Source organism: Mustela lutreola, chromosome 9 (assembly GCF_030435805.1).
Source record: "Mustela lutreola isolate mMusLut2 chromosome 9, mMusLut2.pri, whole genome shotgun sequence".
In the NCBI taxonomy this organism is placed as follows: domain Eukaryota; kingdom Metazoa; phylum Chordata; class Mammalia; order Carnivora; family Mustelidae; genus Mustela; species Mustela lutreola.
This window is the reverse complement of record NC_081298.1, coordinates 104,872,901-104,892,524: the sequence shown is the minus strand read 5'-3', so window position 1 is coordinate 104,892,524 and position 19,624 is coordinate 104,872,901. Positions and strand designations below refer to the sequence as shown.

Genomic DNA, 19,624 nt, shown 5'->3' with positions numbered 1-19,624 from the left:
TAGGGTAGAAGTGAATGGGCAGGAGGGGACAGACTGATCTTTATCAACAGTCTGCTGGGGACACAAACTGTTCTGACCAATTCCCACCCTATCCTGTGTGGTGGCGCAGGGATATGACATAAAAGCCCCCAAACCTAAAACGTGCTAGTCCACAAGTCCTCTAATTTATATGGTATTGACCCCAAGGATTTATTAAGAAACTGGCAAACTTGGAGTAATCCCCAAGATAAATACAGATTCAGCATAGTTACATTCTTCCTGGAAAATGATCAGAATTCAAAAGAATTTTGTCTGAAAAATAATGTTTTATTTCTGGGGCTTATAACTCTAAGTCCACCAAGCCCTCATTTGGGGACAGACCTTCCTGTTTCAGATAGGTTTCCTACCTTGCCAACTCCAGTTATTCCTGTAAACAGCACTGAATGCCTGACTGCCAGCAGTTTTTCCATTAGATACCCAAAGCGCACTGTGTCAGTTGTGGGGACGAGCATTTCAAAAAAAGGAACATCTCGGCTGTACTTGAAGGTGGGTATGATTCGTTCCCAGGGATCTAGCCGTTTGGTATCAAAGTCCAAGTGAATGCTCCACAGATCACCAGAACTGGGAAGCTGAAGTATAAAATCAAATACCACTTTCATTGGATTGCCACGCAGCAATAGGGAAATTCACACATAAACAAAGGCAGTCGTAGAATATGAATGTATTTGGGTTTCTTTTTTCTTTGTTTCTTTTTTTTCTTAGGTATCAGAGTCTAATACTTTAAACATAACCATGCAATACAATGCACAAAACCCCTGATATATTATCTTAAAACCTTATATTAGGAGGCACCTGTTTGACTCAGTCAGCTAAATGTCTGACTTTGGCTCATGTCCTAAACTCGGGATCCTGGGACTGATCCCAGCATTGGGCTCCTCGCTCAGCAGGGAGTCTACCTGTCCCTCTGCACCCCTTGCCCCCAGCTTTTACTCTCTCTCTCTGTTTCTCAAATAAATAAAATATTTGAAAAAAAAAAAAGACACGTTAGATTAGAATTGTAAAGCATTTTCAATTCAAGTCAACATTCAGAGGCTTATTCCTTGCCAGCTACTGGGCTTGGTGGTAGAGGCAAATGCTGAATTCGAGACCCAGTCTCTGCCTTCAGTGACCTTGAAATTCACATGGGGGAACAGAAGCATATCAGTTAATATTACAGAGAATTAAGATTCCAGTGGAGTTAGTACATTTACAAAAGCAGGATGACTCCTTTCTACTTGCCAGAGAGTTTTATGGTGATGGCTGGAGATTCAGGAAAGTTTCCAAAGGATGGTAACACTACAGTTGAGACTTAAAGGACAAGCAGGAGTGCTATGGGCAATGAAGAAATGGGATGGGGAAGGAGGGTGAAAAGAGGGCTGAAGACCTGGGAAGTGCCAAGCATACTGGAAATACAGGAGCAGTGTGTACAGTGAGAGATGAATCTGGGAGCACGGGGGCCAGGTTATAAAAAGCTTCACTTTTTCCTTTCTTTTTAAAAAAATTTTTAAAAAAGATTTTATTTATTTATTTGACAGACAGAGATCATAAGTAGGCAGAGAGGCAGGCAGAGAGGGGGTAGGGAAGCAAGTCCCCTGCTTGCTCACAAGCAAGCATCTCTCATCGAGCAGAGAGCCCGATGTGAGGCTTGATCCCAAGAATCTGGGATCATGACCTGAGCTGAAGGCAGAGGCTTTTTAACCCACTGAGCCACCCAGGCACCCCTAAAATTTTTTTTTTCTTAAAATTTTTATTTACTTTTTTGACAGAGAAAGAGAGAGAAACCACAAGTTGGGGTGGGGTGGCAGGCAGAGAGAAAGGGAAAAGCAGGCTCCCCCAGAGGGTCGGTCTGTCTGTCTCAAATTCCTAACTGTCCTTAAAACAGCCCAACTTGTCCAATTATGATACCATCATCTTGGGGATTCAGAAAAGTTTCATATCTACTAGAAGGTCCTAATCCATAGAGCTCAGATTCTTAAGGAATTTTTTTCTTCTTTTGGTAACTTTTTACTTTTATATAGTTTAAAACTTAAAAGAACAGTGCAAAGAACTCCATATATTCTTTACCTAGATTGATTGTCCACATTTTGCCCCCTTTGCTTTATTATTGCTCTTCCTACTCTATCAGACTTAATTGTATACACTATTCCACCTTACTCTAAATAACTGTGTATTTCCTAAGGAACAAGGATATTTTCTTATATAGTCACATTAAAGTAATCAAAATCAGAAAGTTGAATGGTGATATGTTATTACCTAATTTACATTCCAAATCCAAATATTGCCAGTATTTTTTTTTTAAAGATTTTATTTATTTATTTGACAGAGAGAAATCACAAGTAGATGGAGAGGCAGGCAGAGAGAGAGAGAGAGAGAGGAAAACAGGCTCCCTGCTGAGCAGAGAGCCCGATGCGGGACTCAATCCCAGGACCCTGAGATCATGACCTGAGCCGAAGGCAGCGGCTTAACCCACTGAGCCACCCAGGCGCCCTTGCCAGTATTTTTAATAATGCCACTTACAACTATATTTCCCCCAGTCTTAGATCCAACATAGGATAGTCCATTGTATTCAGTTATACTTCTTAAGCCTCTTCATTTGGAAAAGTTCCTCAGCTTTCTCTGTTTCCCATGACAGACATTTTGGAGAATATAGGCCAGCTTATTTTATAGAATGCTCCTCAACTTGGGTATTCCAGGGTTATTCCCATAATTAAATTCAGGGCATGCATGTTTGAAAAGAATACTTCACAAGTGAGGTTGTGTGCTTCTCAGCACTCTGTATCAGGAGGCACAGGTCTGTCCTAATGTGGATGATGTTAAATTGATTTCTTAGGGGCGCCTGGGTGGCTCAGTGGTTTAAGCCTCTGCCTTCGGCTCAGGTCATGATCCCAGGGTCCTGGGATCGAGTCCCACATCGGGCTCTCTGCTCAGCAGGGAGCCTGCTTCCTCCTCTCTCTACCTGCCTGCCTCTCTGCCTACTTGTGATCTCTGTCAAGTAAAATAAAATAAAAATCTTAAAAAAAAAATTGATTTCTTAAAGTAGTGTCTGCAAGGTTTCTTTACTCTAACAATACTATTTCTCTCTCTGCAATTAATCAATAATTTGTAGGAGATACTTTGAAACTAAGTAAATATTGTCTGTCATCTAGCCTTCACCCACAATTTTTAGCATCCATTGATAATTCTTGCCTAAATCAATTATTACTATGATGGCTGCAAAGTAATGACTTTCTAACTCCATCATTTCTTCTATGTAGATTAAATGGTATTCTTCTGTGAGACAAACCATAAGAGACTCTTAATCTCAGGAAACAAACTGAGGGTTGCTGGGGGGTGAGGAGGAGGGATAGGGTAGCTGGGTGATGGACACTGGGGAGGGTATATGCTATGATGAGTGCTGTGAATTGTGTAAAACTGACGAATCACAGACCTGTACCCCTGAAACAAATAATACATTATATGTTACTATAAATAAATATATCTATAAATATATAAATAATATTAAAAAGAAGAGAAAGAGCTCTTCCTTCTGCCCCATTTATTTATTTATTCAGGTATATTTTTGTTCTGAATATCAACTCATAGATTTTTATTTCATGCAAAGTCTTGTAATCCCATACTATTATTATTTATTTTGATGCTCAAATCTGTCTAGATTTGGTCAATGGGAGTCCCTCAAACTGGCTCCTGTGTTCCTTTGAGATATGTGATCATTCTTGGAGCACTTCTTTGCAACCTGCCATAAGAAGATGTTCTAGGCTCATTTTGTACTTTCCCCTGTCTTACTCCAGCTATGTCATTACAGAGCTTTGGTTCCCTTTCATGGAGAACGGTATTTAGAAATGAGCATACTAGGTATGTTCATTGCTCCTGAGTTGTCTTCTTCTAGTTCCTATCAGCACACAGAACTAGGGAATTAATATATGTATGAATATATGTATTAATTTCCATATATGTATATACATTTTTTGATCTATGAGAACCAAGACTTCCAATTCCAATGCAAGAACACAGGTGCCTTCTAATATCTCCCCTTCCACATTTGTAAATCCTTTTTCTAACAGTGAGAAACCTGGCTGACATTATCCTCAACATATTTATTCATTTGCTCAATCTTAGAATGTATAGAAAGTAAATTCTGAATTGTCAAACCATAGCACTGTGAAAAAGAAATGTACTAGCTAGAATTCAATATTTGTTTATGGTAGGAAGGTTTTTAAAAATTTTTTTATTTATTTGACAGAGAGAAAGAGATCACAAGTAGGCAGAGAGGCAGGCAGAGAGAGAGGGGGAAGCAGGCTCCCTGCTGAGCAGAGAGCCCAATGCAGGGCTCAATTCCAGGATCCTGGGATCATGACCTGAGCCAAAGGCAGAAGCTTAACCCACTGAGCCACCCAGGTGCCCCTATGGTAGGGAGTTTTAATATTCTTTTATACCTTACTTTCTTTGTATGGCTGGAGGAGGATTATGAAAAATTTTAATATAGTAAGTGCTCTCTGTGGTTTAAAAAAGTGGATAATTTAATAAATTCTTTTAGTGAAGGATTTTTATTTGTTGTAGAACTAAGTCTTTCAAAGTTTTAGTCTTGAAATTTAATTTTAATGATTCAGAATTATTATTTTTGTTTGTTTGTTTATATTTTATTGATTTATTTAACAGAGAGAGACAGATCACAAGTAGGCAGAGAGGCAGGTGGGGTGGGGGTGGGGGAAGCAGGCTCCTTGCTGAGCAGAGAGCCCGATGTGGGGCTCCATCCCAGGACCCTGAGATCATGACCTGAGCTGAAGGCAGAGGTTTAACCCACCAAGCCACCCAGGTGCCCCTCAGAATTATTATGTTAAAATGAAATTATTTGGTTCTTACCCTGGCATCAGGATTATCATCGAATTGTGTTCTAATAAACGTATCGAAAGAATCCCAGTAGTTTTCAGTTAGATTACCTCCTAAAGACCATAAATAACAGAATACGAAAGTCTGACATAGCATTGTATTCAGTTTTGTTTGTTCCTGAAAAAGCAAAGAGAAAAAGAGTTTTAGTATTTTTTTTGTTAATATAACAAGAATCCTTAAATTGCAAAGCCTGAAGATTGTTTTCTTTTGTTGAGATACGTGCATTTTAAAAAGGGCATAGTATATGTTTCTTAGAGTTGACCCAGTAGTCCACAGAGCAATGTTTTATACTAGTACAAGATAATGAATGGCAAGGGATATGTAGAAAAAAGCTCAAGGTTGTCTTTCAGTGGACTATTATCACTTTGTTTACACCTGCATGAAGGTATTTAAGCAGCTGCTAGAGAGAAACATACTGGGAATGTGTTGCAGACTATAGGAATTGTACATTGAGTACAAGAGTAAACTATAGGTTCTCTGACATTCCTTCCAATTTTGAGATTCTATGAATCTATTTACAATCATTACTCCTTAAAAAAATTATCTTGAAAATCAAATGATCATTTTATAGAAAATTTAGTTATCTATTTGCAAAGCACCTATACAACAATCTCATTTTCCTAGCTTTATAGCAGGGAGAAAAACCTTTCATACCATCGTCAAATTAACTCCATCCTTCCCAAGTATCAAAGACTCCAATAAGCAACAGAGTGTAGTAACTTTGCTGATGTCCACTTGTGGGATTGCTTGGCTACATTTTTTATTGATAAAATGTAAACCATCATCAACATAACGTTGGAAAAGATTCAGTATATACTCTTGGGTTTCCTCATTCAGCTGAAAATCATACAAACAAATAATATTTCAGTAAGACCAGATGAAATATGTAATTAAATTTAGAAATGAGTTAGTTTAAATCTGTGTATTACAATATATTCTGTGACTTTTAGATTAAAGGATAAAAACATCACAAGATATGAAACAAATTGAAATTTTTAAAAGTATGTGATTTGGAAGAGACATATGAGGAGATTCTGGGTAGTTGTAGTAGACAATGTCCTATATTGTGAAAATGCCAAAGACTTGACCTGGAACTAATAAGCACTTACAGCAATGTTACAGGATTCAAGGTCAAGATATAGAGTCAATTCCTATATACTTGCAATGAATAATTAGAATTTGATATGGAAAATATAATACCATTTATATTAGCACAAAAATTAAATACTTAGGTATAAATCCAACAAAATACGTACAAGGGCAAAGTAAGGAAAACTACAAGACTCTGATGAAAGAAGATAGAGATGACCGAAGTAAACAGAAAGATATTCAATGTGTATGGATGGGGAGATCCAATATTGTTAAGATGTCAACACTTCCTAACTTGATCTATAGATTCACTGTAGTCTGAATCACAACACAGCAGGTAATTTTGTGTATATCAGCAAACCGATTATAAAGTTTATATAGATAGTTGAAATACACAAAATAGCACATTGTTGAAGAACAAAGTTGGAAGACTGACGATATCTGACTTTAAGAATTACTAAAAAGCTACAGTAATCAAGACAGTGTGATAATGGCAAAACAACAGACACATAGATAAATGGAACAGAATAGAGAACCCAGAGACAGACCCATACAAATGTAGTTAACCATCTACCACACAAGAACAAAAGGAATCCACTGAAGAAGGGATGATGTTTCCTTCCTTCTTTCCTTCCTTTTTAAAGACTTTTATTTATTTATTTGATGGAGAGATAGAGAGGCAGAGCGGCAGGCGGAGGGAGAAGGAGAAGCAGGCTCTCTGCTGAGCAGGGAGTCCCGAATGGGGCCGGATCCCAGGACCCTGGGATCATGACCTGAGCTGAAGGCAACGCTTAACCAATTGAGTCACCCAGGCATGCCAGGATGGTGTTTTCAGTAAATGGTGTTGGAACAACTGGACATCCATATATAAATAAACATGAATGTAGACACTGATATTACACCTTTCACAAAAGTTAACTCAAAAGTGGATCACAGACATAAATGTGAAAAGCAAAACTATAAAACTTCTAGAAGATAACAGATAAAGAACTAGCTGACCTTAAGTTGAGAAATGGGTTTCAGATATAATGCCAAAAGCTCAATCCATGAAAGAAAATCTGGTAAGTTGGACTTTGTTAAAATTAAAAACTTGTGTTTGGGGACGCCTGGGTGGCTCAGTTGGTTAAGCGGCTGCCTTCGGCTCAGGTCATAATCCCAGCGTCCTGGGATCGAGTCCCACATCGGGCTCCCTGCTCAGCAGGGAGCCTGCTTCTCCCTCTGCCTCTGCCTGCCATTCTGTCTGCCTATGCTCACTCTCTCTGACAAATGAATAAATAAAATCTTAAAACAACAACAACAACAACAACAAAAACCTTGTGATCAGTGAAAGATTGTTAAGAGAATGAAAAGCCTGGCTGGGAGAAAATTTTCACCTGACAAAGAACTTGTATCCAAAAAATTGCAGAGAACTTATAAAGCTCAAAAAGAGTAAATAGCCCAATAAAAAAGGAGCAAGACTGAGCAGGCACCTCACCAAAGGAGATAAACAGATGGCAAATAAGCATGTAAAAAGACACTCATGATCACACATTAGAGAAATGCACATTAAAACAATGAGACATACGTATTCGAATGGCGAAAAGCTAAAACACCAACATCACCAAATGCTGGTGAGGATGTATAGCAAGATTTCTCATTCATCGCTGGTGGGAATGCAGAATGGTACAGCACTTCAGAAGACAAACAGGCAGTTTCTTAGAAAGCTAAATAAAATTTTACCATATGGAGACAGCTGGGTGGCTCAGTCGGTTAAGCGTCTGCCTTAAATTAAGTTCAGGGCATGATCCCAGGGTTGTGGGATTGAGTCCCGCACCAGGGCTCTGTGCTCAGTGGGGAGACTGCTTCTCTCTCTGCCTCTGCAGCTCCCCCTGCTCCTCCCCCTGCTCCTCCCCCTGCTTGTGTGCGTGCTCTCTCTCCCTCTCTCACTCTGACAAATAAACAAAGTCTTAAAAAAAAATTCTTTTTACCATATGATCCAGCAATCACACTCCTAGATATTTTACCTAAATGAACGGAAAACTTAAGTCTACACAAAAACCTGCTCACAGATGTTTATAGGAGCTTTCTTCATAATTGACAAAAGCTGGAAGCAATCAAATATCCTTCATCGGGTGAATGGATAAACTCGGTAAATCCATACAATGGAATATTATTCAAAACCAGAAAGAAATGAGATATCAAGCCAAAGAAAGACATGAAGGAAATTTAAAAATGTATTATTAAGTGAAAGAAGCCAATTTGAAAAGCTACATACTGTATGATTCCAATTACTTGACATTTGGAAAAGACAAAACTATAGAGACAGTAAAAAGATCAGTGGTTGCCAAGGGTTGGGAGGGGGTATGGATGGATGAGTAGCACAGATTTTAAGTCAGTGAAACTATTATGTATAATACTGTAAGGGTGGACACATTACACATTTGTCATAACCACAGAATTGTACAACACAGAGAGTGAACCCTAACGTAAACTATGCTCTTTAGTTAATAGTAATGTGTCAATAATGTTTCGTCAATTTTAACAAATCACTTTTAATAAATATGCCATAAATGGGGGATGTTAGTGTAAGGGCCTATGTAGCCAGAGTGGCCCCACCCTGGTTGAACTGCCATTTTGTTGTTTATGCAGTAAAACTTAAATTGATTCTGCCCCCCCCCCCCCAGGGGAACTTACTTAAAAACAAGTCCTGGAAACCAGTCGCAGGTAACAAAGTCCAAATACAAGGGTGAGTCAGGCCAGGTGGAGGTATTGAGTCAGTGGAAGTGCATACTGTCTTCTAGCTACCAAGGAGTATCGGTCCCGCCCTTTGGGCACCTTTTGGGCGCCAATTTTGACCAAGGTGATAGGCTGGTTCAAATGTCTACTAGGGTAAATTGTAATTCAACTGGTCACCTAGCATGACTGTGCAGCTTTCTCTGTGTGTTACAACTTCATTAGCCACCTGTGCATGGCCAGGCCCAACCACATGGCCTTTGCTCTATAAAAGCTAGTCTGTGAACAGATAAGGGTCGTCCTCTCTGTAAGGGGTGGCCCTGACCGGTCTGTCTGACGGTCTGTTTGCTTCTTGATGCTTGGCGCAAAATAAAGCTTTGCTTGACCTTTGCTTTATATCAGTCTCACTCCTTTAATCACGGACCCATTATTGGGGGACCCAACATTGGGGACCCAACAGTTAGTAGGAAAAACTATGTTTGGAGGGGAAGGAGTATATGATAGCACTCCGTACTTTCTATTAAACTTTTCTATAAACCTAAAAGTGCCGTAAATAATATAGCCTATTGATTTAAAAGTAAAGCAAATTTGCGAAGGTTTAAAATCTTATAGTTATAATGAGTTCTCAATTCTGAGGCTTATTTTCCTTAATAATGTGCTCTGAAACTAGAACATATTATTGTTCCAATGTTGATGCCTAACAATGAAAAAAACAATAGTTTTCTGTTTCATCTTTGCCGGGGGAGAGGCAGAAAGAAGATGGCCCTCTGGAATGGGGGCTGGGATGGGGGCACAACACTTCAAAAGATCCCTTGTTAAGTTAAGGCAAAGAGAACTCCTATTTTAGAATGGAAAGGGTACAGAAGGTGATACAGAACTGAGTAGTCCCATATAATAATTTGGAATGTCTCCTCTGAGATTAGAAGACATCTTGGGTCAGAAACATAAGATTGGGTGGGAGGGAAACTCATTTTCTTTTCTCTCAGAGATGTTAATGGCTCTTACAATCTAAAAACAATGACAGTGCCTGGATTAAAAGGCTCTTTTTTCATTGTGATTCCTTCTCATTATCCCAAGCCCTCTGCAAAGTCTTTGTTAATGGCCCAGCCTGTTCTAGCTGTGTTTGGGGGACTTAAGGGAGCATTTGTGCTTGCAGGCAGAGGAACCAATCTGGGGAGAAGTCAGGCAGAGTGGCCAGGAATCAGCGGCGAGGCAGCGGGGCAGGCTGAGGTAACAGATAATGAGGACAGATCTGGGGAGGATATAAACATTTCTGGAGGTTCTCAAGAATTCTTAGGGACAAGCAATAAGTTCAGTATTGGAATTTCCCTCTGTGAAGCACAATGAGGTCTCTTAACTTACTGCAGTTTGGGCATGCGAGGGCCTCCATCCTGACAGATGGATATGTTGTGGTGTATCTGGCTGTACTTACTTTTTTAGAAATACTCTTCATCCATGTTTTAACATAAGGCATCCATTTCAGTTCTTCAGGATCCACAAACACCATTCCACATCGACTGACTGTTGCAGGAGAGGCAACCCTTAGATCTTGCACCTGCAATTGAAGGAAGTTGAACAAAAAATAGCTAATACTACTTCCTAATTCTTCACCTTCAATGCTAATGGATCACATGTTTAAACAACACTGAAAGGCTTTGTAGGAAAGGGAGACAGACAGCCTTAAGTAATTAACAATGGAGAAAGAAAGGTAAGTGAGGCATAAGGTGAAAAAAAAAAAAAATACCCTTAAGAGGATAATGCCTTAAGAGGATTTGGCATTATCCTCTTCATTTTTGTCTTCTTCACTTTTTCATTCTTATATCTGATACCTAGCTGAACACCTAGCACACGGTAGGCATTCAGTCCATGTTTGATGAATGGGTACGGCAGGGTGGTATCTTCCAGAATACCACACAATTAGGTCCACAATCCTTTTCCAATCCCTTCACCAAATATTCATACCACAGAGAGGTAATTTATTCATAGTAAATATAACGTATTTTAATTAAAAAAATTTTTTTTAAATAGAATTTTTTTAAACTTGGAAGGCATTTCAAATCATGTAACATCATCAATATATTTATTAACTATCTCTAAAAGAAAGGAAACAAGTGCTGAGGAAGATAGAATTTATTGTATTTCCTGTTTATAGAGTAACAGGAATATTTGAGAGTCTTTGGTTCTCAGGATGCATACTCTACTATGAAAGGACAATTTGATAAGGATGTAAACAATTTAGTATGTAAACAAAACAGCATGGTAGGCCTTACAGATAGTAAATGATTTAGCAGCAAGAAAAAAAATTGATGATAGCATGCCAATCTAATGAATGATTTCACACCCCAGTAAGACATATGTATTTACCTCAAAAAGCATGTGGATTTGAGGTGTGAGTTTGATCCTCTCACTGTTAGCCAGACAAAGCATCTTGTTATCGTCCAACACTGTATTCATATTTTCAATCCAAAGAGCATCCACGGGCCCATCACTGATGATCCATTTATGGTCTTCTGAAGTGTCATTCACAGCTGCTCGGACACTTAGTGCCATCAGACCATCTTTCCACTCCAAGGTTACATTATTAACTTCGCCATATAATTCACCCATTGTAATTGATTTAGGGTTAAGAACATATGTTTTAACTGGTTGGTAAAAGGGATTGTCTATACCAAGTTTTCGCAAATTTCCTAAAGTTTCTGCTAGTATTTTGTAAACTGTGGTCTTGCCACCTCCTGTTGGCCCAACTAACATCACACCATGTCTTACCAGCATAGTTTCATAGAACTGTATCACTTTTTTAACCATACATGCCTCAGGCTGAAGATTCTGTCTATTCATGACATCTATAATTGTTGACTGCAATATACCATAATCATGTTCTGGAATTTGGACTCCAGGAAAAAGATCAGATATGATTCCACTGAAAAAACAAAAACAAAAATAAAATCATTGATCATTGATATTTCCCAATATTTATTACAACCATTGATTACAATGAGTCTTACTTTCCACTTAATCTTTTCTTCTGAACATGCGCAGTACTAATCTGTCCTGTGTGTTATACCAGAATCTAACATTTCTCTGAATTGTGTATGATTTTTTTTGTTTCTTGTACAGTAGATCAATGGTCTTAAGTATATTGGGAGGTTTTTGAGGTAAGGAATATCTCTTATGTTGTTTGTATTGTCCACAGTACATGGCATAGTATCAAATATACAGAAAGTGATGAATTTATCAATTTATTTTAAAAATTATATTTATATCCCAATTTTTTCCAAAAGCATTAATGCATGCTTATTACTATATGGATATTCAGAAAAATAAGATGGAAATAGAAATAGAAACTAATAGTAGGTTTTAAAAAAGGAATAAAGGAAAAATTAACTGTTTTGTGAGAAACAGACAATATGGGATGTTTCTATGGGTAAAAAAAGAAGCTAAATCCCCACCTCACACTATATATACAAATACATTTGAGATATAATAAAGACTTCTGTATAAAATGACAAAAATACTAGATGAAAATATAACATATTTTTGCAACACTGTGGTTACGAAGGTCTCTCTTTTTATTTTATTTATTTAAAAAAATTAGATTTAAATTTTAGCTAATTAGGGGTGTCTGGGTGGCTCAGCTGGTTAAGTGTCTACGTTCAGCTCAGGTTATGATCCCAGAGTCCTGGGATTGAGCCCCACATCAGGTCTCCCTACTCAGTGGGGAGTCTGCTTCTCCCTCTGCCCCTCCCCATGCTCATGTTCTCTCTCTCTCTAAAATAAATAAAAATCTTCTGAAAATAAATTTTAGTTAACATACAGTGCAATATGGGTTTCTGGAGTAGAATTCAGTGATTCATCACTTATGTACAACACCAGTACTCATCAAAACAATTGCCTTTTTAAATACTTATCACCCATCTAGCCTATCCAAGAAGCTCTTTCTAATGAAGACAAGAAATCTACAACTATTATTTAAAAAGTTGATAAAGTGAAAAAATAAAAACAAACAAGCAAAAAACCACAAACGTGTGTGAGATAAAAGGCTTTAGAAAAGTATTTCCAATTTTTATACCAGATAAAGTTTATGATTTCCTACAAATCAATAAGAAAAAAGAGCACAATAGAAATATGCTCTAAAAATAATAAATATAAATGACTAATGAACCCAAGAAATAATGCTTAATGGCACTAATAATTAAAGAAATGCATACTAAAATAGTGTATGACTTCCAGTCACTCTCTAAAACATTCAAAAGGAAATAGGTATTATCATAAAATCATTTATATAAATGTAAGTATCTTTGGACAATATCCTAATAGAATCTATCTGAATTAAAAATATCCATACTCGATAAAACCTAGGAAATTTACTAGAATCTCATTTATAGAGGTATCACAGGTGTATAAAGATAAATGTATAGGAATTTTCATCATTGTGTTCTTCCAAAAGAGAGTATACATGTGTCTACTCAGAGGGTCTGACAGAGGACAAAAGCAAATCAGAAGATATGCCAGAGGACAAGAGCAAAGGGAACTCTAGCATAGTCATAAATGGACATCCCAGGATGAAAAATGTGCACCAGGATAATGGGCAAGCACTGCAGATTAGAGCAGGAGGACAGAGGGCTCGAAGGAGACAAATTGAGTAGAATGTTTTATATAATTGAAGATTTTTTTTTTAAAAGGAGATTTATACATACCCTGAGAGAATTTGGAAATAAATTACTGATAAATTTGTAAGAAAGTAGGTACAGAATTAAAAAATAAAAACTATTTATTTTAACAAAATAAAATTAACAGATGTAGGGAAAGGATAATAAAAACAAGGGAAATGTAGCTCAGCTGTGGATACTATTTATACAGCTGTAATAAATTATGGGAACCCTGGACATTTAGCTCCAGTTAGATGGCAATAATTGCAGGGGGAGGGGGAAAGTCTACGTGCATACCCCCATCTCCCGTTTACCCTATACAGCATATCTAAAACTGAAAAATCAAGAAATTTCATAAATACAGTACTTAAAACTATGGAGGGAAATATCAAAACAAATAAAAATTGAAAAATGATTACCTTTAGGAAGTGGGAGTTGGTGAAGGGCACGGAGCTACTGTTTCTCATGAGATTAATTTATTATACTTTTTACAACTACATACATAGATGACTTGGATAAACATAAAACTTAATAGTAAAAGTAGAAATAGATAAAAGCCCTCACATTTATATTAAGCCCCAAACCTGGTTTTTTGGGGTCAGGAATTTCTCTTAGATCAGGAACTTGTAACCAAATGCTAATTCGTAGAACACACAGCTTAATGAACAATACTGTGAAAAAAGACATGATTGGTGCTTAAGCTTTAAGATCTTTATTTTAAACTAGTATTTTTTTTTCTGTTTTAGGTAATTATATTGTTGGTAGTGGTGGTATTTTTAATTAATTATTTTTATTAATATATAATGTATTAGTTAGCCCAGGGATACAGGTCTGTGAATCGTCAGGCTTAAACATTTCACAGCACTCACCATTGCACATACCCTCCCCAATGTCCATTACCCAGCCACCCTCTCCCTACTCCCCAACCCCCAGTAACCCCGTTTGTTAAACTAGTGTTTTAAAAACTGTAATAAGTATCTCCAGGAAAGATGAGGATGTTATTATCTTGTTAGAGACAGATATAACTGAAGAGAAGACTATCCTTTACTTCTACCCAGCAGTTATGCCTTATTCTGTAACATCTAGAAACTCACCTGAACAGAACAGCATCATCTGTTAGGAATTTTGGCAAGTTGGAGTCTCGTAAAGCTCTTATCAATACCACATCTTCACTTAGGTCTGGATTCTCCCTTTTTAAAGACCTAAATTGAAAGGGATGATTCAAATGATGTTGCAAGAACCCAGTACTTCTGAACATGATTTTCCAAACCTGTAGGTTAGGGAGTCTACTTGCAAAAAGTTGTGGAAGGCACCCCCTGTGGATTCCTGCTAAAGGAGAGAATCATTTTTCCTTACATGTCCACTGTCCATCTCCATCAGATCACAGGACAGATCACACACTGGCTACAGGCTTTGAGAATGACAAAGGTATTTTTTCAACCTCCCTGCATCAATCCAGACTTTACAGCTGAATTATTCAACCTGAATTTACAGCTTCCCAAATAAACCATAATGATTCACATCGCTGTGACTTTCTTTTCTCTCAGCCCAGAAAGTCCTGCTTTGCTCTTTTGACATCTCTTAATTCTCCTTCAAAACCCAGCCCGGTTACTCTCTCCTCCAGAAAGTTCCTCTGTGGCCCTCATCAGCAAACCCTGGGCATGACCCTGTTATGGCAGTCCCTATGCAATGTGTCCTAGATGACTGCTCCTATGTCGGTCCTGCCCGCTGGCCTGTGGTTGTGTTCCTGAAGAGCAAGTAAATCTGAATCCCTCAGTGTCCCTGGTCTTTACATGGCAATCCTATAAAAGGGGAAAATGCTGTATCTGGGAGGTTGAAAGAAAGAACAGAGTAGGGCAGGGAGATTTGTGCAGAGTCCAGGGGCCTGGAGAAGGGGCCCTGGATGCGTGGAGCCCAAGCCAGTAAGTTATGGCCTAAAAAGAAGGACTAGAAAGAAGGTAGATTCCCTCAGAGACTCTGGATGAAGAACCCCTCAGAGGTAGAGGTTTCAAGAGGTTATAAAGGGAGAAGTTGGGGCTTAAAAAGAAGAAAACTAGAAAGCTGGTTTACTAGAAACTACAAAGCAGCTAGGGTTGGACCATACCGGAAAGGCAGAGGCAGAGCCTAGGACAGGAGCCTAGGACAGAAGCCTGGACTGAGGGCACAATGAGGAAACTAAAGTTTCTCTCAAGGATTCAGGCTTTCTCAGGTGGTATGACTTAACTTACTATATGTGCATAACAAATGGTGCCTTTTAAGTCTAGTCATCCTATCTCACGGTGGTAAAGGCTTTTGTAGCTAAAACACAAGTGAAATAAGTCAAGCAGAGAAAGTCAATTATCATATGGTTTCACTTACTTGTGGAGCATAAGGAATAACATGGAGGACATTAGGAGAAGAAAAGGAAAAGCGAATTGGGAGAATTGGAGGGGGAGACAAACCATGAGAGACTGTGGTCTCTGAGAGACAAACTGAGAGTTTTAGAGGGGAGGGGGTGAGGGACTGGGTGAGCCTGGTGGTGGGTATTAAGGACACTATTGCATGGAGCACTGGGTATGGTGCATACACAATGAATCTGGGAACACTGAAAAAATAAAATTAAAAACAAAAAACAAAAAACAACCCTCAATGTATGTAGTGAGCTCAGGGGAAATGAAAGCTAGCTAAAGCCTGGTTGAGAGACTCTGGTTCAGTGTAGGGTCAACTGGGACTACCCATGAGGAGAGTGGCCCCGTTTGGCTGTGGCCTGGGAGTGTCAAGGTAAAATGATGGCAGTGGAGCTCACATTTTCGAGTCACCTTCTATCTTGCTTCAAGAGGTGTGGTGAATTAGCCATTTGCTTTACTTAGCTGGTTTAGAATTTCACTCTTGACCCCTTTGGCTTCTTACCCGGCCATGACCAGTACAGACTTCACCGCTCTCATGCCAAAGTCGTAGTGATCCTGCTGAGAGAGCTGTTCACTGCAAAGCTTATACATCTGTGTCATTTTTCTTGCTAATATTTTACTTGATTCAAATCCTTCCGAATATAGAATTACCTGGAAGGGGAAAGTACAATGCAATGCTTCTTATATTGTATTGACAGTGATATATAAGCATAATACCAATGTATGCAAAATCTATGTTAGGCATTATACCTCTCTGAGTTGTTATATCATTTAACAAAGAAGTATGAAGATTGAAAGGAAAAGGGTTTTCTGTATTACAACAAGGTGAAAGGTGGGATATTACACAGGGATGCTTAAGCAGTGATTCTGTTTCCTTTCTATAGATGAAGATGTGGCCTTAGCGACATTGGGTTCAAAAACAGTAGAGCCCCCTGTTTAAAAAATGTTCATATCACGGAGGCTGGATGGTGTTGTAAGGCCTGTGTACAAAGGCAAGACTTGAGTTTCTCTGATCAGACATGAACACCACCTTGTGGACAGACTCTGTGATAGCTGGGTGCTCCCTTTAGGCCTGCTGAGTATCAAGGGAAGCTACTCAGTTTGCAGCCTTCCTCTGCCCTAGGAGGCTACTTGGCTTCTGACAAATTTCTGCATTCTTGGTTAAATAAATTGGATGATGACCTTGGAGGGGAGTGTGGAACATTTCTTCAATCCACTACCTACTCAAATCACTGCAGCTGGCCTCAGAATCAGGATATGAAATGATGTAGACAATTCGCTGATTTATTTCAGATTTAGGGGCCTACTACATTCCAGATACCATTCTGGGCACTGGGGATGTAGCAGTTACACACACACATGCAAAACACCAAAGCATTCTGTGTGATAACAGTCACATCCACCAAAGCATTCTGTGTGATAACAGTCACATCCACACTGAAGAGTAATGTGTAACTTTTGCCAGGGTGCAGTCATAAAGGAAACTTACTACTTCAATAGAATCAAATAGTAAGTAAAACATGCTTAAATTTTTTCTGCTTTATAATGTGAAGCTCACCTCTGCAATCAAAGCATAATTTGGAACCATCATTGCAAAGGGTCTAAACAGGGCTTTCAAATTATCTGGCAATTCAGTTCTGCCTGCGTATCCAGGATTCATTGTGATAAAGGCTGCACAAGTCATGACCAACTTGATTTCCCGCCCTTCAAACATGAATCTAGACAGCTGTTTAAAAGAAAGAGAAAATACAAGTTAACACTTCTCTAGATATTTGGAAATTCTTTCACATAAGCACAACTTGAGTATAAAACTTGTATATGGAACATTCAAGCAAAGACTACCAGCCCAGTGAATCCCGCTGTTGGACAACCCAGAACATTTCTCTCCTGATTCTGTACTACCAACCCCCAATCTCTGCTGGGCTCAGTAGTTCCTACTTTTTGCTTCTCTGTCCCTGCTTTGCCCAAATTGTCCCTTTCTGGCCCAGTCCTATAATATTTTAGGCCTCAACCTCTTTTGCTGAGACTCCTCAATTCAAGTTGGATGCAATTGTTAGGATTCGGCGCTCTCTCTCTCTCAAGTTGGATGCAATGGCCCTGAAACTTCTCCACCCCTATTTTCTCCCCAGGAAATTCTAAGGGGATCGGAGTCCTTGAGTGTGAGAGGCCCCACTGTTGGGGAGGGCACCCCTCCTCCACTCTCATTCAAGGGCAAACACCTGCCAAGCATCTGCTGCAGATAAGGTACATGGTTAGGTGTGGAGGTGGGGAGCTGAGGAAGACTCACACGGGGGGGTGGGGGGGAAGCTCAAGAAGCTCCCAGGCCTACAGTGTGGCAGATATGGAACCCGGGGCTGAGCACTACAACAGATGCCCCATTGGAGGTGTGTGCAAAGCCCACAGGAGGAGCGGGGAATCTCTTCTCGCCCTTTTGGCTAAGATCAAGTGTAGGAGGAGCAGGGAAGCCAGCTTGGCCTGAAGAATGAAGAAGGGCATTTGATGTGGACAAGGAGGGGGAGGCATCTGGTCAAAGGGAGCCATGCACGTTCAGGAAATGACCAGATACTCACTTTACTAAAGAGTGAAGTTCCAAGAGGAAAGTGTAGCTAGGCCAAGGCCTGAGCATCAAGAAGAGTCTTACCTGCTGGGCTAAGGAATTTAGATTTTTGTGCTGTGGGTGTGGGGAAGCAGAGAACAATGCTGGGCAGAGTGATAGGATCAAAGGTAGCAGTGGAGAGGCTGGACAAACTATAGAGGGGGAACAAGTAAGGAATTATTATTGAACAAGTGGCAAGATCCAGATTTATGGAGTTACCATCAGTGATGAGAGGCATCTAGCAGATAAAATTAAATGAACTTGATGATGGCTTAGATTCTCAGGTTGATGGTAATAGTGGGGGGTGGAGAATCCAAGATGAATGCCAGGTTTCTAACTGGGCCATGGGAGGAAGGCATTATTAGCACACACAAAGAATACAGGGAAGACTAGGAGATGTGTCGTAGCCCAGAGAAGAAAATGCTGGGCAGTACAATGGAGACCAGGCCTGCGGCCATTAAATAGCTGCTGTGCTATTCTTCATCTATTCCAGGGGATTGATTCCACTCCACCCATCTCAGAGGTCTTCCTCCCTTCCTGTTATCTCACATTAGCGCCCTACAGTTGCCAGTGCTTCTGTCCTGCCTCCATTCTTGTTGGTCCTTCTCTCTTACTCCCCATGCTCTGCTCTCAGCTAAATGCTCAGCAAGGTAATAGTAACTTATGAGTTATGTGCTATCTGGAGGTCCCTGCATTTAAAACAGGCCTCCTCTGAAGATGTGGGAGGCAGGAGAGTGTGTAGTTGAAGGAGCTCAGACTTTAGGGTTACATAGATTTAGTTATCTTGGTTTGTGGTGTCCCCAGAAATATTTTTAATTTCTTTGAATCCCTTTCATCTGTAATCTTGGGAAAATGCCTTCTGCGTCATATAGGTATAGTGTGAAAATGAAATAAATGAAAAGTACAATGCCTTGTACAATTTAGTGACTCATTAGAGTCCAATTTCTGCTTTCTTTTTACTTGTTCTATAATTTGCTTTTTTGCAGAGGTGAAAATCAAAACACTTAGCAGCTCTTTATCAGGGCATCTTCCAGTGAGAATGGCCTCCAACCCTAGAGCTACAGCTGGGTCCAGAGCACCCCCTTGCTACACCAAGGATGAACCCTCATGGCTGGATCTAGCAAAGAACCGGTGCTCTTTAGGAAGGGGACAAGGTAGTGGTGAGGGACGCTCTAAAGACTCAGGGCAACAAGTATTTAAATACTAAACAACTGGCAAGCCTGTTGTGGTTTGTATAGGCTGAGAGTCTTGGATTACGCAGGGCTCCTCTTTCATTTTCCTGCCTG

At 39.4% G+C, this 19,624-nt stretch overlaps 1 protein-coding gene across 1 annotated transcript in view; it reads right to left on the bottom strand.

Moving 5' to 3' along the window:
- The window catches only part of DNAH6 (dynein axonemal heavy chain 6), a 227,482-nt gene that overhangs the window by 118,319 nt on the left and 89,539 nt on the right, over positions 1 to 19,624 (bottom strand). The window contains exons 31-38 of the mRNA XM_059188231.1: positions 17,301 to 17,468; positions 16,245 to 16,393; positions 14,450 to 14,557; positions 11,071 to 11,626; positions 10,139 to 10,261; positions 5,560 to 5,742; positions 4,879 to 5,022; positions 387 to 608 (exon numbers count right to left, since the gene is read on the bottom strand). Coding sequence (XP_059044214.1) covers positions 387 to 608; positions 4,879 to 5,022; positions 5,560 to 5,742; positions 10,139 to 10,261; positions 11,071 to 11,626; positions 14,450 to 14,557; positions 16,245 to 16,393; positions 17,301 to 17,468 — 1,653 coding nt within the window. The remainder of the gene's footprint in view (positions 1 to 386; positions 609 to 4,878; positions 5,023 to 5,559; positions 5,743 to 10,138; positions 10,262 to 11,070; positions 11,627 to 14,449; positions 14,558 to 16,244; positions 16,394 to 17,300; positions 17,469 to 19,624) is intronic.